Source organism: Callospermophilus lateralis, chromosome 15 (assembly GCF_048772815.1).
Source record: "Callospermophilus lateralis isolate mCalLat2 chromosome 15, mCalLat2.hap1, whole genome shotgun sequence".
In the NCBI taxonomy this organism is placed as follows: domain Eukaryota; kingdom Metazoa; phylum Chordata; class Mammalia; order Rodentia; family Sciuridae; genus Callospermophilus; species Callospermophilus lateralis.
Genome location: NC_135319.1, coordinates 63,898,328 through 63,922,190, shown reverse-complemented (window position 1 = coordinate 63,922,190; position 23,863 = coordinate 63,898,328). Strand labels below are relative to the sequence as shown.

The window sequence follows — 23,863 nt, the reverse complement described above, 5'->3', positions numbered from 1 at the left end:
TTTATCCTGCTTTTCCTATCTTAACATTTTGAGTTTATCCTTCCATTGTTAATTACTCTTATAAATGTGGTAACATTATGTCTGAATACTATATATACTTAGATACTATAATTTTTCTTCATTCTCTTGTTATGATCTATTTCAGCTATTCTTTTCATTCATCCTTCTTTCCTTTTTCTTTCTCTTCTTTTTTCCTAACAAAGCACTTGTTTATTCTTGCACATAGTAGTTTAAAACATCTCTGAGTGTTTTATTAGAATAAATTTTTAGAAGTGGAATCACTAATTACACACACCAAAATAAAAAAATAAAACACCCAAAGGCTATATACATTTTTAATGCAATATGTGATACATTTTACCAAATAGCCATCCAAAAAAATTGCAGTTTGTGATGCTTGTAGGTTGGTCAGTTAATCAGTAGTCAATATACCAGTTTGTCCGGTCTGTGTTTTCTTTTAATTCTTTTGACAATTATCAAATTCTTAATTGCATTCTAGCTCTGTGGTAAACTCTGGGTATAAAGAGTTCAACCAGGAGTTTTCACTTCATGGGTCCATGAGCCTTCTGAAATTATGCCCTTAGTTTGTGTGAATGTGCATTTTGTGGGGACAAGGAGATATTACTTTCATCAGATTCTCAGGGATGTGCGACCAAGGACACTTAAGAACACTGTGAAGAAAACATTGGTACTATCATTTCTTAAAACATCTCTGAGAAAGAGCTAGAACAGATGTTTTCTGTTTCACAGTTGAGGAACTGAGATTTACAGAGGTTCAGTGACTTCCTTTTATTCACATAGCTAATAAATAGCAGAGCTCAGAATAAAACTCACATTTCTGCTCATTTCACTATAGTGATTTCTTGAAACTTTGCCAAGTGCTGCTGTATTTGAGGTAGAATATTTTTGATTTTCTAGTTTAGTAATGTTATCAAAAGAGAAACTAAACAAAGTGTGATGGCATGGCGTAATCTTAAAGAGCTCATAAATAATTATCATATTCTTTTCTCAGAGCTTTCACTGTGCAGTATTAGTCAGGAGTATTATTGGGAATTGACAGACCAGACAGATGGGGCTTGGTTTTTAGATGCTACCTAACCTTGCCTTCTGTTTGAAAAATCAGTGTTAATGTTTGCCACTTTACAACTTGAGCTTTTTGCCCCTTCCTGTGTAAAGTATTTATATTGGTAAATTCTCAAGTTTATTTTCTTCAAAATTTATAGGTTTGTGTTTTATCTGAGAAAAATATAAATTTAAATTATTGTAATTTAAAACTGATTTATGGTGATTTTCCGGATTGTTTTCTGGTTATATAGAATGCTGAATAATGATTTGGCATATTCATACACATTACATTAGTTGCCTTCAGAGCAGCTTGCTCCTGAGAGAAGTGCTGTTTTGGTTAGGCAACCCGGCCCTTCAGTTATTTGTGTTTGTATTTGCCTACATTCCAGGAAGAAGAATTTTGTTAAAATATGACTAACCAGTGCCCTTTTCACAGCCTGCCATGATGGGTTTTTTCTTTTACCACATTTAATTTAGATTTTACACAAGTGAAAGATAATCTGTAAGACCACTTTGCCAATCCTGTGAGAGACTGCTCAGAAGTTTCATTTGTTTATATTGACATTTACTTTTTTTACACACACACACACACACCACATAAATTTATACACATTCATATGCATTTGTGCCTAATATACTTAGAAATTTCATTTGCCAAGTAAATGGCAAATCATATTCTTAAAATTTGTTAGAATGTTTTGTTTGTAATTCTTACTCTGCAAGGTACTGAAGCAGGTATGGCTGGGGGTAAAAGAATGTAATCAGTCATGGATATTACTCTCCAGGCCTCATGGTGTTTTTTTTAAATTTTTACTTGTAGTCAGACACGATACCTTTATTTATTTATTTTTATATGGTACTGTTGATCGGACCCAGGGTCTTGCACGTGCGAGGCAGTGCTCTACCACTGAGCCACAACCTCTCATGGTGTTTTAATAAGGCATTAAGATGCTGGTCTTGGGTAAAGAATGGTACATCCTATGTACCATAAAGGAAGTATGGAGAGGAAGCCATGGGACTTCAGAGAAATGAAAATGTTGGGGTGTCTACTCTGGAGGAAAGGATAGGGGATGGGAAAGATTTTTAGGTGGACTTTGAAATGGAGTTAATAGCAGGAGCCAAAAAAATCCAGAGGCCAAGAGAATACCAGATATGTGGAAACTGCAGGTAGTTGAGTTAGGTTAGAGTGTAAGGAGAGAGGGTGATAACAGACAGAGCTGAAGTTGAGTTCAGACTGTGAGAAACATTTTAAAAGCTTCACACAGGTAATTGTCATATTGTGTATATTAGAACTCCATACTTTAAAACTACCACATTGTTAAAGATCATTATCAATGAATGTCTTGTAATAACAGCAAGAAATTTCATGCTTTGCAGAGGTAGCTATGAGGTCTCCAGCCATTTGTTGCCCTCCAAACCTGGACTTCTTTGTTTCTGACTGTCCGCTCTGTAGCTACAGCTGCCTGCTGCCCTTAGTTTGTTATCACACTCCATGGAGATCCCATTTGGTAATGTCTTGCCCATGGTTCTCCTAGCTCTTGCTGTAGGAATCCTTTATAGCAATCTCATTTCCTAACTTTCCCTTTCTTCACTGCTCAGCTTCAGTTTTTTTACTATTATAAAAATCGTAAATGCCTTGCTGCCCTGAAAGGGTTTGGGTAGAAAGGAAACCTGTGTGGGAGTCATTGCTGGAAGATAAAGTTATTTTCTTCTCCTACTTTAAAGGAAGGAGTATTTTCCTACTTCCTTCCATGGGACTTTGTTGTTTATCATTATTTTGAGGGTAATACCCACTCTGAGCTGATCTATAAGTAGAAGCTATTCTCTTGAGGGTTGGGGAGACATGTTGTGGAGCATCTTAAATTATAACTGATTGCTATTTCTTATAGAAATAATGTTATAGGCAGTCATACAGTTCATGGTTCAACTAGTTTTTCTTTAAGAAATTTTAATAGATATTTCAGAAATTTAATATTTTGGGAAAACTGCATTTCAGATGCTAAATATATCCGGTATTACAGTATGAGAGAACTTAAATCTGTGCTTCCTTATCTTAAGATTTATTTATTTATTTTTCTAATTGTTTAATTAATATATGGAAACAGTTTAATTCTTTTGACATCTGGAGACTTGTAGTTCTTCTAGATTTTATTAGAAACATAAGCACATTTTTAAAAAAAATATTTATTTTTTAGTTTTAGGTGGACACAATATATTTATTTTATTTTTATTTGGTGGTGAGGATCAAACTCAATGCCTCACGCATGCCAGGCGAGTGCACTACCACTTGAGCCACATCCTGAGTCCCATAAGCACATTTTGAAACACGTGCATTATAAGTTAGAGACCATCTGAACAGAATTGTGACAGTAGTGTTTTTACAAACAGACAAGAGTGGAAATCAGTCATTTGGTAGAGTGCTTGCCTTGCATGTACAGGGCCCTGAGTTCAATCCCCAGCACACACACACAAAAGAGTGGAAATGATTCCTTTTTGGGGTAACTTTTTGGGTATTTTATAAATAGAGATGCCTGCTGGATAGAGGTTTGATTTTTAATCTTCCTAATTATGAAGAGTCACTGGGATTCATCAAAGAATCTGTGACTTCTGATATATCAAAGAATGTTAAAATGCATGTTTATTTCAGAGCTCTTATCTTACAGCTAGACATTGTTTTCTGTCTCCCTTCACTCTACCTATGTACTGGGGATTGAACCCAGGGATATTCCCGCTGAGCAGTATTCCCCACTCTTTTTTTTTTTTTTTTTTTAAGTTTTTTGGGACTGAGTCATAGTAAGTTGCCCAGTCTGGCCCAGAATTTGGGATCCTAATGCCTCAGTTTCTTGAGTGGTTGATATTTCATATCATATTTATTAAATGGAATCTTTCCTATGTGTCTCAAACTTTTTTTTGCTTTCTAAGTCAATATTAATTTTAAAGTTACTTTGTTAATGTTCTTGTAGTTTTTTTATATGAGGGATTTCTTCCATTAGTGAGGTAATCTTTGATTATAAAGATGATTAAAGTACTTTTCCCATAAAAAATTTATAAAGATATGCAAAGGAAACAATAGTATACTGAACCCCTATATATTTGTCACCCAGATTCAACAAATATGAATAGAAATTTTAACTTCAGGAAATGTTGAGATATATATATAATTTTCCCTGCAACTATTTTGGTAAACCAGGGCTAATTGGCTATTTTTATTTTATGCAGATGATGTGATGCCAGCCACTTACTGTGAAATTGATTTAGATAAAGAAAAGAGAGATGCCTTTGTTTATGCTATTAAAAATCACTACTGGTATCAGATGTACATAGATGACTTACCAATATGGGGTAAGTATTGTATGTTATATTTAAGGTTTGGGAATATTTGTACAATAAGCAAGAGTTATGTAATGACTATTAAGGTGATTGCAAACTAGATCATGATATAAATGTGTTTTTACTATTCCACAGGACGATTTTTATACTGATTTTATGGCTCCCCATTTCTTGAGGGATTTTTGATATTGCCAAACCTTACATGAAACTCCTTCAGAGTGTAAATTTTATACGGTGTAACTTTTCAAATTCAAGGAATCAAAAGATCAAAAGGTGCTTGGAACAATCTGAAATATCCTTTTGCTCTTTTTTTTTTTTTTTTTTTGTAATGGGGATTGAACTCGGGTGCTCAACCTCTGAGCCTCATGCCAGCCTTTTTATTTAGAGACAGAATTTCACTGAATTATACTAAGTTGCTAAGGCAGTTTTGAACTAGCCATCCTCCTGCCCTCAGCCTTCTAAGATGCTGGGATTACAGGTTTGTTTTTTTGCATTTTTTTTAAATCTTAACTTTAACTTGTTCTTTTAAGTATAGTTAGGAGGTGCTAAGTCGAATTTTGAAATTTATGTCTTTCTCTCATGTGGTACTTTAGAAGTTTGTTTTTTGGTAGTTTCTTGAATGCCTTGCTGTGTTATTTTCTAAAAGCTCTTGCTTGTCCATACTGATGGAGAAGAGCTATGGCATAGTTAATACAAACTTATGCATAATCTAAAAGTCATTTGTGTTAGACTTGATTGAATTATTTAAAATGAAAAGCATAGCCAGTTATTGTAGTCAACATGTTTGATCACATTTTTCTTTTAGTGATTTTTCTTTTTTGTTCCCAGGCATTTTGTTCTTATATATAATTAATGTTTCTTCTAATTCTTAAAATTGTTAGCAGACTATTATGTTCATGAATGGCAAATTATGAATGACTAAGCATTATCAGATCAGATGTAATATTGTACTAAGATAAAATTTGTAAGAAAGTTAATCTTAAGAGATAATTGCGTGAATTATTACCACTGTGTCACATGTTAATTAGGTATATATAGTAAAGGGTTCATATAAATGACGGTAATTAGTGTTACAGTAACACATATGTGTTAAGGAAAGCAGGAAGATGTGTTGAAGATGTGTTGAAGATTTCTGAGTCTGTAGTTCAGAAGAATCTGTTAGGCTAGGCTTTCTTCATTTCTGGTGAGAAAGCAGGTTCCTCCCTTGTTCTTTTCCATTGCTAATGGGTTTTTGTCTGCTTATTTAGATCCTTAGGATAGATAGAGGAGATATATCTTCCCTTCTAGTCATTGCTGTGGACTTCTTTAGCAACAGTGACAACTGTGCTTTCTTGTCTCAAATAATTTTTAACCCTGAAATTTCAGAGTCCACCATATTTGGGGGATGCTTTTATATATCCTTGAATGTCTGAACCATGGAAAATTCTCATCAGGGGAAAAAAATCCAGTCTGACTTTTCTTGTGGTAATAATTTCAGAATCTTTAAAAAGCGTTTTTGAGAAGAGCTGCTTATCGGGTATAATTGTGACTTTACCCGCAAGTCTGGTTTCCAGAGTACATAGTTAAATAAATTATAATGAAATTAATTGTTAGAAGGATTTCATTATCTTTACAACCCCAAACAAAACAACTATATTCCTTGAATTTGTACTAATCAATTAGATTCACTTCAGTTTAATGAGCAAATATTCCTGAATAAGAAATAATCATATTTTCCCCTAATATTTGAATGGGATGCTTTAAACATAGGGGGAAGGCTGAAGGAATACTTTCTAGAGCATAAGGCTCTTGGGAAGTGTGTAGGCTTAGGTGGAGAACATGGACAAATAACTGGCAGTTTGAGGCATAAAAGATGGGTCTCCAGCTATCACCTGTTGCCTCACATTGTTTAGCTCTTCCCCATCTAATATCCCAAATTATGATCAAGTGGTCATTTTAAATTATTGCCTTATTGTCATTTATCTATAACATTCCTTTAATTTGATGACTTTCCCAGTGATAATTTTTATACTTGAGGCATAAAGAGAGGTATTTTAAGTTTTGGTACATTTTATACACATACACATACAAACATATCTTTCCAGAGATGGTTATTAAAGAAAGTACTGGATTGGGCCTCTGGAAACCTTTGTTTTAATTTTGCCTTTATCACTAGAAGCTGGGTAACCTTGACAGATTGTGACATATTATGAACTTTATTAAAAATTTGAAATGTTAGAGAATATGCACACATAAGGTGATAATTGTTGCAATGAAGGGACTGGTAATGATAAAGCCAGAACTTTGAGGATTAAATGAGTGATCAGTTTTTCACCATGATCTGTCCATTGTGTGTTTATTAAGAAGTGCATTTGCTTCTTTGTATTTAAAAAAGTATAATGAACTTTTAGCTTCTGGGGTGTTTTAAATACTAAGTAGTGTTACCTTGTATAAAGTGTTTTTTCTTTTGTAGGTATTGTTGGTGAAGCAGATGAAAACGGAGAAGATTATTACCTTTGGACCTACAAAAAGCTTGAAATAGGTTTTAATGGAAATCGAATTGTTGATGTTAATCTAACTAGTGAAGGAAAGGTGAAACTGGTTCCCAATACCAAAATACAGATGTCATATTCAGTAAGTATTAAAATAATTTTAAGTAGGAAGAAATGTTTGTGATTGTGTTTTAAACATTCAAATTAGATGCAACAGAAAATTATTAAAGTTGTATTTACTTATGGTATTTGAGTAAGCCTTCTAAAAGCAGGGAGTAGATGAATTTCAGGTCTCTTGTATTAGATGCCCATTATGCATTGGCAAGACCAATGTACCATTTGCCTTAGAAGAGGTTACTGTTGTAATTGGGTAGGTCAGTTAACCCAGCCATGTATTTTCATGGTTACATTTTTAGTAACCATGCAGTAATTTATGCTGTTTTTTCTTCCATTTTGCTGATGTAGATAGAATTGATACTGTATTGGGGGGCCGGGGTTGTGGCTCAGTGGTAGAGCCCTTACCTAGCATGCGTGAGGCACTGGGTTCGATCTCTGGACCACATGAAAATAAATAAAATAAAGGTATTATGTCCATCTGTAACTAAAAAAAAAAAATTTTTTTTTTTGAAAAAGAAGAATTAATGCCTGTGTTTAATCCCCAGCACTCCCAAAATAAAACAAAACAAAAAGCCCTTTTTCATTCTGTGGTTTAAATCAATAAAGAGGAATATAGTACATGGGAAGACAGAATGCCACTTTTATAATTATTGATGCCAGTATTGGAGAATGTGGCTTATAGTCATGGTCAAGTGGGCTTCTTACTACTGAAACTCTGAATTAGACTTAACCCAGCCAGTGCTGTACATTTGCAAGCTACAGATTCTTATTTTAATTGATTTAAAAACTTGTGACATGGGCTTGTATTTATTCAGTTCTTAACACATTTTTCAGGTGAGTCAATATCAGTAAATAGTCCTTGAAAACTGAAATGACTTTGTTAAGAAAAATTTTAAGATTTATTAATACACAGAGAAGAAAAGTATAGTTTTGTGATACTGTTTCAACTTTTTAAATGCCAGTAACTTTCCACCATTTCTCTAGTTAATTTTAATTAACTAAGTGTGTAAAATATTTATAAATTTTGTTCAATTTTGTTATCATATTTTAATGTATTTAATTGGTTTTGGTTTTCAAATGAAAAAAAATTTTTTTTCAGGTAAAATGGAAAAAGTCAGATGTAAAATTTGAAGATCGATTTGACAAATATCTTGATCCGTCCTTTTTTCAACATAGGGTAGGTAAATTTTAAGACATTGTATGTGTACACAAATCAGTTTCACAAATATTGAGTGTTTACCCTATGTAGGGCACTGTGCTAAGGCTGTGATTACAAGATTTAGATAATGGTGATTTCAAATCTGTGCTTGGAGTAATAAGGGTGATAGGGAGTTTTAGAGGAGCAATTGAAAGCTCTCTCTTGCTGGATGTGGTGGCACACGCCTGTAATCCCAGCTACTTGAGAGGCTGATCAACAAGTTCAAGGCCAGTCTGAGTAACTTAGACCTGTTTCAAAATAAAATAAAATGAACTTAGGATGTAGCTTAGTGATGGAGCACTTGCCTAGCATCGCGAATTAGACTTAACCCAGCCAGTGCTGTACAGTTGCAGGCTTCTGTACAACTTATGGTGTGGAGAAACAGCAGAATGAGTACATCCTCTTGAAAAGGATTGGATCGGAAAAAATGGAATGAGGCCAGGAGTTTTTTCTAGTGGAAACCTTTCCATATAGAAAGAAATACCAAGAATGGGAAGAAATGCTTCCCCCATTCCTCATCCCCCACTAGCAGATAAAAGCCAGGTCTTGGTTCATAAGAACCAATGGCATTGATACTGGTTTTGTTCAGGTAGTTTTGGTTCTTTATAACAATAAAATAGACTTTATTTTGTGACTTCTTTCTTTAACAAGAATAGACATAAAAATATGACAAAGCATGAGGGGATATATATATTCTTAGAGTCTCTTCCTAACTTGCCTTTTCATTCTTTTCATCTAATCTTTTGGACTGGAATTTTGAAGTTTATTAGTCACCTCTTTTTGAGATGGCCCATGAATTTTCGTGGTCTGAGATTTATATCATCACTGTTAGGTTCCACCCTTAGACTACATTAGAATCTATCACTACTTCTTCCTCGGGGTCCTATGGCTTAAAAAAAAAGAAAAAAGAAGAAGAAAAAAAAAAGCTTTGGGGGGATTTAGACCTCACTGAGGGATTTGGCACATTGCCCCTGGAGCTACACTACTTCTTCCTCTTCCCACCATGTGTTCTGAGGTATAATGCTCAGGCAGTCCTAAACATGGGAGTCCAGTTACAGGCGTAGCCACAGAATACTTCAAGGTTTAATAACATTTAAGAATATGAGAGCTGTCGACTAGCACTCTCTGCTGTAACTCATAAGTCTGCCATGTTTCCCATTGGATATTAATGACTTGGGGAAGGATTGCCTTCTAGCATTTTTTTTTTTAACTGCAGAGCAGTATAGCTTGTTTATTTTTTCAACATATGTTAATCGAGCATCTGCTGTGTGCCACAAAATATCCTAGATAAATAGTGCACTAAAAAATGAAAGCAAAGAGCTTACATTCTATTCTAGTAAATAAAAAGTAAGATGTATATTGTGGTTGTAGTCCACTGGGGGGCAAAAAAAAAAAAAGAGGAGAGCTGCTTTGCAAGAGTGTCACAGGCAAGGTGAGTTGCAATTTTAAATATGGCAGTCAGGGTAAACCTCTGAGAGAGACTTGTGATCAAAATCTTGAAGGAGTTGAAGGAAACAATGGATATCTGAAGGAAAGGTCTTCTAGGTATAGCAACACCACTGAAACACCTGTAAAAGTGGGAACATGCTTGTTGATTTGAAGAATAAGCAAGAAAATGAAATTAGGGAGATAACAGGGGCTAGATCATCCACGGATGATCTAGGAGTTTGAATTTTACTCTTAAAGGCAAAGGGTAGGGTAACATTGTAGTTTTCAGCAGGGGAGTGACAAAAGAACTGAGCCCTTTTTCTTATTATCACTTTAGAGTTTAGGGAGAATGAGAGAATCTAAGGGCTTTGAGGGGAAAAAATAAGAATGTATTGTGGAAGCCAAGGGAAGAAAGTGTGTCATGGGGGACAGAGAGATTCATTCTAAGTTGTAGCCGATGGGTCATACAAGATAACTTTGTCAGCTTTCTTTCACTGTAACAAAATATTGGAGATTTTCAATTTATCAAAAGAAAAGATATATTTTGGCTCACCATTTCAGCATTTAGTCTATGGTTGGCTTTGTTGCTTGAACCCCATGGCAAAGCAGCACATCACAGTGGGGAGCATGTAGTGCAGCAAAATGCTCACCCCATGGCCCAGAATTGAGAGAGAGAGAAGAAGGAGCTCCAGTAACACTATTCCCTTTGAGAGTGTGCCCCCAGTGACCTAAGACCTCCCAGGAGGCCATATCTCTCATAGTTTCCACCATCTCCAAGCCAAGCTGGGGATCAAGCTTTTAGTTTACGCGGACCTTTATAAGATATTCCAGACCCAAACTTGATAGACTATTAGATTCATTTAGAGTTACTGGTGAACTTGAAAAGGAGTGGTTTTTGGTGTAGTGATGGGGCAAAATATGAACGGAACTATTCTAAAAGCAAATGGGAGGAGATGAACTGAAATAGCAAATATAGTCTGTGGGCAGTTTACCCGTTACAGGGAGCAAAGAAATGGCACAGTAACCAGTAGAGAAGATGGAGCCAGGTTACCTCCCCACAACCCCCGGTGCTGGAGATTAAACCCAGAATCTCATCCATGCTAAGCACTCTATTTCCCCGGTCATTTTTAAAATTTATTTTGAGGGAAGGTCTCACTAAGTTGCTGAGGCTGGGCTTGAATTTTTCCTGTCTCAAACTCTGGAGTAGCTGGGAGTATAGGCCTGTGCCAATGCCCTGTTTTATACACACACACACCCACACACACACACACACACCCACACACACACAGTTTGCCTGTAAGAGTTAGAACTACCCACAGACTATACTTCTTTTTAAGATGGACACACAATAACTTTACTTATTTTTTTATGTGGTGCTGAAGATTGAACCCCGTGCCTTGCACATGCTAGTGGCTTTACCACTGAGCCACAACACCAGCCCTAGATCTATATTTTGAGGAATAAGTGGAGAGAGGGTCAGCGGAGAGAAGAATTACTACACTAAAAGTCAGTGGGAGGGGATGGGATCTGCTGTGTAGGGCTTGTATAGAGTTTGTGTCTAACTCATTGAGTAAAAGCACTGACATAGACGCTAGAGCTGAATCCAGCAGTGGCTCTGGTATCCCCGTAACCTTAGTTAAATGACTCCGTTCTTGAGCTTCTTTTTCCTGAAGGTGTGGACAGGGATTATAATATCTTGCAAGGTTGCTGCGCAGTTAAATGTTTCTAAAACATTCATTTGGTGTTTGGCATGCAGAAGATGCAGTGTGAGGTTCATTGTTATTTCCAGCCAATTTCATCACAAATTTGTATGGCTTTAGGTTTAGCAACACTAGGGGGTGCTGGAGTGCAGTAGTTAGTAGGGTCAGTAACTTCTGTGATACCGGAATTTTTATTATTTTTAAGAAATTTTTCCCCTGGTATGAAAATTTAAAAATAAAACCATATTTCATAATTTTGGAAGAAATATTATAAATATCAGGTTATTGGTAGTACATTATAACAGGTATAAGTTTAAAGTTTATATCATAAGTTGTATATGTCTTAGATTAGAAAATAGCAGAAAATCTTGTTAGAAATTTTGATTTTTTTAAAATTTAATCCAAATTTGTGTGTGTGTGTGTGTGGGGGGGTGCTGGGGATTAAACCCAGGGCCTTATGCATACTAGGCAAGTACTCTACCAACTGAGCTATATCCCCAGCCCTTAAATTTAAATTTTTTAAACTGATACATAAAAACATAAAATTATACATATTTATGGGGTGCCATATTATATTTTATACATGTAAACATTGTATAATATTTAAATTAGGTCAAACCTCTGTCCTCATTATCATTTCTTCATGGTGAAATCATTAAAAATTCTTTGTTCTAGTTTTTGAAATGTATATTATTGTTATCTTTAGTCACCACTCTGCCATGGCACATCAGTAACTGGGCATTCATTGCTCACTGTTTCCCTTTCCTTCTCTCCTCACCTTCTGGTGGCCACCATTCAACTCTCAACTTCTACAAGATCAACCTTTTTACATTCCACATATGAATGAGGTCCTGTGATACTTGTTTGTCTGTGACTAGCTTATTCACTTAATGTAACGATCCCAGTTCCATCCAAATATATCTGTATAAAATTTCTTTTCTCTTGACCTTTTCTGGGTTATTAATTTCTTATAAGTGGGAATAAAATCAAATCTTTGGAAAAGTCTGTCACAGACTGCTTTTATAAATCTTAAGCAGCACATTTATAATAAATTTAAACTTTTAATATAGTCTTTTGGGGACAAAATTTCAAAATATAATGGGATCATTGTTTCCTTTATGATTTTAGTAAGTACTCAGTAAGTAAGCTGTTGAATGAAGGAAGGAATGATCTTATGCAGAGGCAGAACAGTTGGCTGTCTCTTGCTTTTCAGGAAAAGCCATAGTGTGTCCTCTCCCTGAAACTCAAGGTGGGTAACAGCCAGTACTGCCTTCACCTTAGTGTACATCCTTAGCACATTAGCCAAAGTTAAAATTTTCCTAATTGTATAAGACATTACATCTGTATGTTAAGTTTTCTCTGGATTTACCTGTAGAAATTTAGAGCAGGAGGATTTCTAAGGAAAATTGTAACATGGAAGATGGAAAGTTCTATAGATGAAAGGATACTGCTTGAGTTGGAATTTAAAGACTGGGTAGAATTTACAAAGGAAAATAGAAGCAGATCCCATGTGAGAAGAAATTAGGAAAAAAACAAAAACAAAAGTGGAATTGAGTATGCTGTACTTGTGGGTCATTGAGCCAAGAGTGGGCCTATTTGAAGTCTAGGATGTAATAGAAAGATGACTATGGAATATGGGGTGGCCATATTACAGAGAATATAGAATATTAGGAAAATATTTTAGGTTTGGTATGAAAGAAAGAGAATATGATGCTCTTAAATTTTAGAATAGGGGAATGATATATGAACATGAAGTTTCAAAAAAGATTTGTTTGGTAACTTTTTATAGGAGAAATCAAAAAAGAAAAATCCAAAAGCATACCACCAATCTTACAAAATACTTAAAATTATTACCTGTGAAAGATTGAGAAGGAAAAGCCAGAGATAGCTCTGAATTTTCCAAGCAATATATTAGCACCATTAGCAGAAGTTAAAAGAATCAGAAGTGATTATATGTGAAGGAAGATTATGAGTTTAAGGTAATCTGAATCTGAAAGTTCAGCAAGACATTCAAGTGGAAATCATGGTGTTTAGCGAAAGTCTGAATCATGAGTGAGAATCAAGGCTGGAAACTTGGAGTAGGGCGGGGCAAGGGGTATGTCACCAGCTTCACTGGAATGCTAGTTAAAGGTTCTGAAAGCCCAAGAAGTTATAGTACAGTACCCCAAACTGGAGCACTTGGAAAAGTTCACACAGGGGTAGGAGGAGCAATGTGGAAGATGAAAGAGGAGATATGGGATGGGAGAGTGTCAGAGAGGTTAGAAGTGGTGGAGAGGTCAAGGAGAGTGGACAGAAACTTGACTGCTGAATCTGTTTAGAAGTTCATTTAAGAAGGTGACCTGAGTCCCTGACAGCAAAGTGTGATAGTGGACTTTTGTGTTTTAAGGAGCTTTTCAGGTTGTTGTTCAGTTGTGGGGAAGAGAAGAGAGCTAACATTTGTTGAGTACCTACTTTGCCAGACATGGTGCCATTATTTTTAATATATGTTATTAAACCTTACAAATCAGTCAAGAAATAAGTGTTATTTCCTCCATTTTTTTTTTTCAGATAAGAAAACTGAGGCCACATAGCTAGAAATTGGCAGAGCTTGGGTTAAAACCTAGGCCTATTTGACAGGAAAGCCCTTGTTCTTTCTGTGCAATGCTGAATATGCCATGTGGCCAAATTGCCCTTTATTGGTACAATAAAATTGTGAAAATCTGTATAGATGATAGCATGTTTTCAATGTATGGAAGCTTACTTTAAAGAAAGCCAATCCCTTGGCATAGTAAATACTCAGCCCCTATGTGTTTGGCTTTTTATGTAAGAAATTTTAAGACTTTTTTGTTAACATCTTGAAACTTGTGGATCTAGTGTCTCTCTCATGTTGGTGACATTTTGTTTTCTGTTATTTTAGATTCATTGGTTTTCAATCTTCAACTCCTTCATGATGGTGATCTTCTTGGTAGGCTTAGTTTCAATGATTTTAATGAGAACGTTAAGAAAAGATTATGCCCGGTACAGTAAAGAAGAAGAAATGGATGACATGGTAAGCAAACAGTTTACATTGTATTTATAAAACCCATTTATCTCAGGGTTATTTTGAATTTTGAAATGGTCACATTTTCTTACCTGAAGTTCTGAAGCCAGGGGAGTTTTCAAAATTCAGACTTTTTAGGTTTTAGAGAAGTGTAAAATTCCAAGTGGGATTCAGGACTATGCCCAATAATCAAATAACTGAATGTTTTTTCCACAAAACAGATAAGTGTAAGTGAGATAAATAAGCAGTATAAATAACCTTGTTTGATGTCACAAAATTAGGACCCATCAGACTAAGTAAATAAATTTTAGTTTCGAGAGCATTTGATTTCAGAAGTGCACTGGGAAGTTGTAGACCTGTATTGTCTCTCTCTAATACTGTTAAATATTGCATAAAATTCAGGTAATGGACGGAAATATTATATTTGATTTCGTGGGTTAACTTAGTGGGTTCATATTTGTTTTCTATATTCTTTTAGTAAGTTGTAGAACAAAAACTGTATTCCATAGAATATTAATAGCTATTCTACATAGGTACACCTTATCTTTGAACAAATTTGGGAACCAGTTTAAAAATTTAAATTTTAATATGCCCAGCTACATTGTGAAGTATCAGAAAGGTTAGATAAAATATTTGGTCCTTTCTCAAAACATTATCTTCACCCCAAAACCTATTACCTTGAGGGATTGCCATTCCTTAAGAAACATTATTTTAGATATTATTTAAGAAAAACACTTGCTTACTCAGGATGAAAAGTAAAATTCAATTCTTTTTAGAAACTGTTATAAACATTTAAATAAACATACCCACATCTGACATTTTCCCCATAATTCTTACAGAATTCTACAGTTCTTAGATTGTAGGCTGTAAAGGATGTTTCTTCATTTTTACAACAAGCTCTATTCAAATGCACGTTCTCTTATGTTGTCTACCCTGGTTATTTATGAGCCAGTTATGAAAGTAAGGGTGTAAAAGTAACGGTAAGAGAGTCAGTACCCTATTCTCCCTATTTCTTTTTGCTCCCTCTTTCTTTTCCTGTTGAGATTCTCTGAACACAATCAGGCATTTCCTTCCTGAATCTCTTCACTTCTACATTATAAGTGACTGTTTTAAATTTGAAATGTTTTTTCTCAGTGTTTTGAACCCCTTTAAAAAGCTGTAAGTTTGGAGGGAGGGAACTTAATAACTATTTTTTTTAACCTGTCTACCATGTTTTAATTTGATTCTGAATTGTTTTGTTCTTTCTGTACATATGTATTTGTACATAGGATAGAGACCTAGGAGATGAATATGGATGGAAGCAGGTGCATGGAGATGTATTTAGACCATCAAGTCACCCGCTAATATTTTCCTCTCTCATTGGTTCTGGATGTCAGATATTTGCTGTATCTCTCATTGTTATTATTGTTGCAATGATAGAAGATTTATATACAGAGTAAGTGCTTATACTTTTATTACTTTTTTGTTCTTTGAATAATTTTGATAATTGAAAGCTTTTAAGGTAATCATAATTAAATATTTGCTTATTTCCCTTATCTTAGAATTTAATATAAATGTCATTATTACAGACAAATAATCTTAAGCTATGAGTACCTTCCTCTGCTCATACTAAAATATACTAACATTACTGAACAGTTTGGATGGTTACAAAGGTTACATTTCATTAGAAATGAGCAGAGGTTACTTTCATTCTAGAGTTGTTTAACAAAGTGAACAGGCTTTTTTTTTTTATGTTGAAGATTCAATTATCTTCATGAAGAAATATCAGTATTTCATAGTTACTAAGTTATTACTTCACATTTTCCTCGAAAACTGGGAGCCTCTTTTAAGAAGAAAAGAAAGCATTGGAAATAATGGCAAAAAGAGTGACAAAAAATATCACCTGGGTTAGAAAGATAATTTGATAACTTTTTAAAAAAATTCTTAGGCCAGTATCCTCTCTTTACATGATTTTTGGCACATTTTTTTCTTCGGTTTGCAAGAAATTCTTGATTTGAGGTCTTTGAATTGTTTAAAAAAAAAAAAAAAAGTTGTATACATTCACATAGATCTGAAGTCCCTGTTTAGGGTTTAATATATTTTTAGATGAACTGAATCCTAAATATTAGAAAAGCATTTCGAATCTGCCAAGAAGACACAATTTACATTAAATACTGACTTTAAGTTCATTACTTTTGAATTGACATTGACTGTACTATCATAGTTTCATGAACCACTAAAGAGTAACCTTTCCTAGAATTTAAGTTTTTGCTTTGTTAATCTGTTTTTGGTTTGCTTTTCAAAATGTTAGTGTTACAATTTAGCAACTTACTTTTTAATGCGGAAGCTCTTCTATATTCATTAAATTTCATTTCATAAAGACCTTAAATCTCAAATAGATGGTAGTAGCAGGCAAGTCATGGATTTTTTTTTTTTTACTGTCATTAAAATAAATGGTTGTTCTATGTTGTGTTTATTTGAAGCAAATATAATTAATTGCCAGCACTAAGTCAGTAAATAATACTATGATATAAAAGAGTCTAATAGTATTGAGGTTCTGTGTTTTGTGCTTTATGCATATTAGCACCTTTAATCTTCACATCAACTTTGTAAAGTATTTACATACTATAGACAAAGTAAAGCTCAGAGAGGTAAAGTAATTTGACTGTTATCATACAGCTACTACTGAAGGGTATTAATAAGCTGGGATTTGAAGTTAGGCAATCTTACTTCAGAATTCTTAAGTTGCCCTGTTACAGAAATGAAAATAGCTATAATAATAAATTGAAGTGGTGGGAAAATAAAAAATGTATACGTAAAATTGGGATGAATCACTCCAGAGAAGGAATGATCCTAAAGAATAAAGAGTAGCTAATGTGACACATGAAATTTACTTTGTGTTAGGATCACCATAAGAATCAGAGAGGAAAATGTATTTTGCAGGTGTGGGTAGAGGATCTGTATCACCATGGATACCTGTTAATGTGTGGTATTAATTCTTGAGAAGTTATAGTGTTTGAAAAGTGTTGGTGAGCCTGGTAATGCCACTGCTGCTGCTACTCTGAAACTTTCAGGAGAGAGTGGTAGGGTAGGGGCAAGTGTAGGCAAAGCTGCACCAGAATGGTTCCCCTTTATAGTCATGGGATTGGAGGCTCCCCTAGCAGATTTTTCAATGTAGATGAAAATGTTTTATTTTGGGGGGTGAGGATGAAATGCCCATAGAATACTTATGAACAACGAAGTGGGGAGTATGTCTGCTTTTTAAAACTTTGACAGATGTCATATTTTCATTTAGTAGAAATGTCTTTGGGGACTGTAACTTTAAATACTTTGGTAGTCAAAATTTTGTACTCCTTTCTGCTGGTATTAGGAACTTCTGACGGGTATTGGACTGGTCTTACACTGAAAGTAGCCTTGCTGTTTTCAGCATTGTTAGGTCTCTGTCTGCCGTAACACACACATTTATAACAGAGAATGGGTCAAAGTCATTAGCAATGGTCCGAAAGGAGTAAATTAGTGCTTGTAGTGTTTAATTGGGTACTTGAAATAACAAATTTGGCTTTTGAAACTGATTAACTTTGAGACTCATGATCTTTTAAATTTGAGAATGACAAATCTTTATAATATACTTACATTTAGCTGTGTACTGGTGAGAATGAAATATAGCCATGTTTCCATTGTTACTCATCTACTTTAGGAAGGTGAGCATAGGTGTTTGAGTAGTAGAGTGCTACATATTGCAAGGCTCAGGCATTGAAATATGTAATGGGTTAATAAGTCCATTTCTATATTATGGAAAATGATACTGCTATTTATCATTGTAATATTTCTCTTTGCATCTAGCCTTTTAAAAATGTTTTTTTCCCTCAGTTTGCTGAACAGAAAGATTGGTCTGAAATTCCTAGATATCATTATTGGAAGGGGAGGTTAGAGATTGTTAATCTGAGTTAATGTTGACATGTGGACCTATACATTTTTTAAAATCATCTTTAACAGCACAAGGAAAAGTAGATCAAGAAAGTTCAGTGTTACACCACTTAAAGTCATAGTGCTTAATATAAATTGTCCTACTTCCATTTTATTTCTGCTAGCAGGCAAGAATCTTAAGCAGTTGATTCAGGTTATCAAAGGAATGTTCTAGTCATTTTTTTTTTTTTTAAACAGATGAATATCCTGTTCCATATGATGGGATTGGTTTACAGGGTTGCAAAACAGTTTTGGTGCCAGCCTACTATTTTTGCCAGAAAAATGTGAAATATTTATTGAGAGTTGATTATGAGATTTAACTGCAGACCAGAAAAAAAATAGTACTAGCTTGATACAGTTTTAACTAGAAATTCATTCACTAGAAATAATCTTTTGAGGCTTTTTGCAGTCCAGGATGTGATATTTTGTGTGTCTGTCAAAATTTATCTTTGAAATTAAGTTAATGCTAATAGGATGATAATATGATATTTTCTTTAAATTTTCAGTTTTACATGTTTTTACTCTTTTTAGGAGGGGATCAATGCTCAGTACAGCCATATTTGTCTATGCTGCTACATCTCCAGTAAATGGGTATTTTGGAGGAAGTCTGTATGCTAGACAAGGAGGTAACTTATGAGTTAATACTGTGTATTTTAAATTATAGACATTATTATTTTGCCAAGGGTTATTTGGAATTTAAAATAGGTAGTACAGCTATTGTGAAATCCTCTGTTATTTTATTTCACATAAACTCCAATAAACCTATTATGTGCTCTATCCTGTTTTTATGGAATCCTTATATTTTATTTCTTCAGTTATGAATAATTAATAGATTATTTCCATTGTGAAATTAGCCCTGTAGGAGTATGCATTTAAGTTGTTGAAATTATTGCATTGTGATACCAGCTTCCTAGATGTGCCCCGTATGGGGACCCCATGAGGCTATAACTGTATAGTGAATATGAAGACCTGTTTAATGGCTTGTGGGTAAACCTTCTGGACACAGGAAGGAGAAATGTTTGTTTCTGTTGTCTTAATATTTATCAGAGGACTATTTGCAAAGATTTCTGTTATTCAGTGTCACAATCTCTTGTTGAGAGCACTTCATCCTCAGTATCCCCTTGCTTTCCTAATGTGACTGGAAATGATGGGAATAATACAGATAACATTATGGTACTGTTCCTTGATTTCTCCCTCTCCCTCAATGGAATTTGGGGGTCTTTGAGTTCTTTTATTTTCCTATAAATAGTCTGGGGTTCAAAAAGTGCTGAAAATAGTAGATTTGTATATTTTGGTTTATGAATGAAGAGTTGTTAAAAGATCTTAAAATTATAGCCCCAAGGTTGGAGACTTTCTAATGTGATTTTCCACAACCTGTCCTAAATATTAAGGGATCCTGCCTTCCTTTAGGAGATGAGAGAGAGTTATAGATTATAAGAAATCAGAGTCTGTAATCATTTAAAATTTCATCAAGATATTCTGGTTTTCCTTTGCTTTTTTCAATAGGTCCTACTAGACTATTCTCAGAATAGATACTACTTTTATGTAGATAATTCTTGGGATTGTCTATGGGAGTAGCATTATGGATTCCTGATTATTCTAGTTAGATGTTTAGCTTCTAAATTCTATTTCCAGTTTTAGGAAACAATCCTATCATATAGGACTAAATCCTTAAGGAAATAAGAATATCTAAGATAATGTCTAAGATACATCCACTTCTACTTTGAAGTTGACTTGTAAGTTAGTTAGACTAAAAATTTTATGGTTTACGGACTCCCCAAGAAAAGTCTCCATAGCAGAAACAAATTTATGTAAAATAGGAAATTTATTCCTACTTGGACAAAATTTGTTTTAATCTGGTTGCAAAGTTAAGAGCATTCAGCCACACTTTTCTTTACTATACTTGATTTTGAAAGCTGACAGCATTCAAGTTCAAGTCTAGGATTATCAGGTTTTAGAAAGTATCATCTGAAGTTTTATTTTGATTAATAGAGACCTTAGAAATTAAGAATTTCTAAGCTCAGGATATTCAAATCCTGTAGTTCGGTATAGGGGGACTCAAGATACCTTGAGTTCACTGTCCCAAATAATGCTCTAGACCCAATGTGAAGCCAGGGATAACCTGGAACTTTGATTAGAGTCTCCATGGGTGTGGGGAGCAGTAGAAAGTACTGCATAGATAACTGGGCTACTGATTGTACCCATTGGAATGTACATGGAATTCTTTCTATTAGAAGGAAAGGGAGAAATAGAGTTGGATAAGGAGCTTTATTGATACAGGTCTGAATCTGAGAAGATATGAAAAGTGCAGGAAAGGAAAGTGCTAGGAAGGAGTTGGAATTAAATAGAAGAAATATTTTAGTTGCCACCCTTTTTGTGGTAATGTTGAAGTGCTCAATATTATTGGGAAGAAGGGGTTCTTGAAAAAGAAATGAAATAGAGGAGAAGGTTCTGAATCAAGGAGTTTTTCTGGAGGAATGTTAAAACTTGGGGGTGGTAATTCTGTGAGATGAATGTTTAAAAAGGGTTTTATAGAGAGAAAAACAAAAGTTAGGATATTAGTTGTTCCTTCTGTGGCATTTTCTGTTTGGGGCCCTATTGCTTATGATTGTGGGTTTGAATTTTCATAATGATGTGGTGTTAGATCTTTACATTCTGTCCCTAAGTTGTATGAAGATGTTTTCCATTGACAATACACTTGTTTGTTCACTCTGCCGTATTAGAAAGACAGCTAGCTCACTGTTTTGTTTTTCTTGTTGATATGAACATGATTTAAAGTTTGTTTGTTTTTCCCCCCCTGGGTACTGGGGATTGAACTCTGGGGCACTCAGCCACTGAGCAACACATCCCCAGCCCTATTTTTGTATTTTATTTAGAGACAGGGTCTCACTGAATTGCTTAGCACCTCACTGTTGCTGAGGCTGGCTTTGAACTCATGATCCTTCTTTCTAAGCCTCCTGAGCTGCTGGGATTACAGGTGTACACACTGCACCTGGCTAATTTAAAGTTTTTGATTAGAGTTAAATATTTCTTCCCTTGTTTACTTGAATAATATGTGCTGTGTGAATTTTGGCAGTACACAGAGGCAGAAAAATAGTGAAACTTTTGTAGTTATTGCTGAGAGTAGGATCATGTAACATTTCTTTTTTTCCCCCTTTTAAACATAGAAATGCATTTAAATACATATTTACGTATAATGGTAGAGCTAAAAGTGAAGTTAGAGATCATCTAACCCAGGGATTTAAAGACATTTTTTTAAAGTGGTGTGTAACTCCCTTTTCAAATAAAAACTTATGCAAAACTCCATTGTGCAAAACTGAAAATTAAAGTGTGATTGAAGCAGGGCCAGGGGACCTGGGGTTTTCCTTTGTCCTGGACCTCATGGGCAAGTCGAAAGCTCCATAGCTCCAATAGTTTAAAAACTCCTATCTAGGCCAATTTATAACCCATAGAGATGGAGTGACTTACCAAAGTTCATAGCATTTCATTGGCAGAATTAGAACAAAATAGGGTTTTTTGTTTTTGTTTCTTTTCTTTTTTGGTACTACATGCTTTACCACTGAATTATATTCCCTGCCCTCTTTAATTTTTTTAATTTTGAGACAGGATCTCACTAAGTTGCCAAGGCTGGCCTCAACTTGTGATCCTCCTGCCTCAGTCTCCTGAGCATCTGGGATTTTAGGTGTGTGCCACTGCACCTGGAAAAATAGGATCTTTTACTATAGGTCTTTGCTGTTTTCCAGTACACCTGCTTCAAAAGCTGTGATTCCATTTCACATACTTGAAGAGCGGGACTGGTCTTTATTATAAAATAGTTATTGTTTTGAACCAATTTAGGATGTAAGAGTTTATGATCTTTATGTTAAAATTTTAAGTAAATAACTTGGTTCTAAATAGTTACATTTTAACATTAATATGCTTTTGTCTGTCTAGCTCTAATTTTTATAGTTTCCCTTCTCTTTTAGGAAGGAGATGGATAAAACAGATGTTCATTGGGGCATTCCTTATCCCAGCTATGGTGTGTGGCACAGCCTTCTTCATCAATTTTATAGCTATTTATTACCATGCTTCAAGAGCCATTCCTTTTGGAACAATGGTAAGTTGCTTCAGTCTTACTTTTTAAACTGCTAATATGAGGTCTTTTCTTGGATGTTTTGATAGTTTGAGCCAGTCCCTATTTAGTCCTGAAAAGTTGGGTGAACAGAAAACTATTGTTGTTGATCTCTGTAAAGTTTTAATTAAGTTTAAGCCTATAGTTGCCCCTGCCCCCTTTTCTTGATTCTGTAAGCCAGTGAAGTGAAAAATTTAACACAAGAGAGCACTATAGCTTTTTACCAGATATGGGAGAAATTGGTGAATATACTTTTAAGAAAAAAATGACATACCAAAAAATTTGAATATTTAAGGTTAATAGGAGAGTACAGTGGTAGAAAATAAAGCTTCTACCTAACATATTTTGTATTAACATGCTATTTTTAGAACTTCGTTAAGCATTTATACTGATAATATATTGCTATAGATATTAAAATTCTTTTACATATCTTAGTTGTAATCACAGACTTTGAAATATTTTAAATCATTTAAAACTAGAACACAGATATAATGGTACTTTATATGATTAACCCAGTCTCCTAACCATCCTGTTGGTTTTTATTAGAAACAGAATTTTAGACCTGGGTTAGATTTCAGTCTTAACATATACTTGGGCATAAGTATATAAATGTATGAAGTCATATAAATATGTGTATAAGAGCTCAATGATTTGAACAAGGTCATACAAGTAGTTTATGGTAGAATTACAACTAGCATCCACATCTGTTTTATCTTGTTGAGGTTTTTTCCTGTTATATGGGAATTATCAAATGGTTTCACAGAAATTCCCGATGACTTTAGTTGTTTACAATCCATGTTTTTCAAAGACACGTTGAATATGAAATTTTTACTAAATCTTTAATACATTTTAGTCAAAGGTTAGGAATATGTTAAAACTTGCTTTAAAATTGAATATTTTATTTTTAAGCCAAAGAAAGTGATACTGGTTAGAAAAGGATAAAGTAGTTAATTGCATGTAGATTAAAAGAATTTGCTTCCATAGTAGTTCCAGGGTATCAGAAAGTACATGTGAGGAGTCAAGTTACTTCTTAAAGATGTTCATATTTTTTGCTTGCTGAATAAATTATTTTCATAGTGCTTTAAAAATTAGGAGTCTGATTTTGTTATAATGTTTCTCAAAAGTTTTTTTGAATTTAATAAAAATTAATTTTAATGTTGCTTTGTCTCACTAAAATATTATAAATTTAACTGCTTTGTAATGGGGTTTTGTTTTTTTAAAATATTTTTTTAGTTATAGATGGACATAAGATCTTTATTTTTTAGGGATGGGGCTATAGATCAGTGGTAGAGTGCCCACCTTGCACGTGTGAGGCACTGGGTTCGATCCTCAGCACCACATAAAAAGTAATAAAGATATTGTGTCCATCTACAACTAAAACATAAAATTAAAAAAAAAAAAAAAAAAGATCTTTATTTTGTTGATGAGGGCCAAACCCAGTACCTCACATGTGCTAGGGACTTGCTCTACCACTGAGCT

General features: G+C 34.4%; 1 protein-coding gene across 1 annotated transcript in view; it reads left to right on the top strand.

The window, feature by feature from the left end:
• The window catches only part of Tm9sf3 (transmembrane 9 superfamily member 3), a 65,498-nt gene that overhangs the window by 15,423 nt on the left and 26,212 nt on the right, over nucleotides 1–23,863 (top strand). Inside the window, exons 3-9 of the mRNA XM_076834491.1 lie at nucleotides 4,285–4,407; nucleotides 6,848–7,008; nucleotides 8,083–8,160; nucleotides 14,206–14,337; nucleotides 15,597–15,763; nucleotides 18,805–18,899; nucleotides 22,239–22,369. Of these exons, the coding sequence (XP_076690606.1) occupies nucleotides 4,285–4,407; nucleotides 6,848–7,008; nucleotides 8,083–8,160; nucleotides 14,206–14,337; nucleotides 15,597–15,763; nucleotides 18,805–18,899; nucleotides 22,239–22,369 (887 nt within the window). The remainder of the gene's footprint in view (nucleotides 1–4,284; nucleotides 4,408–6,847; nucleotides 7,009–8,082; nucleotides 8,161–14,205; nucleotides 14,338–15,596; nucleotides 15,764–18,804; nucleotides 18,900–22,238; nucleotides 22,370–23,863) is intronic.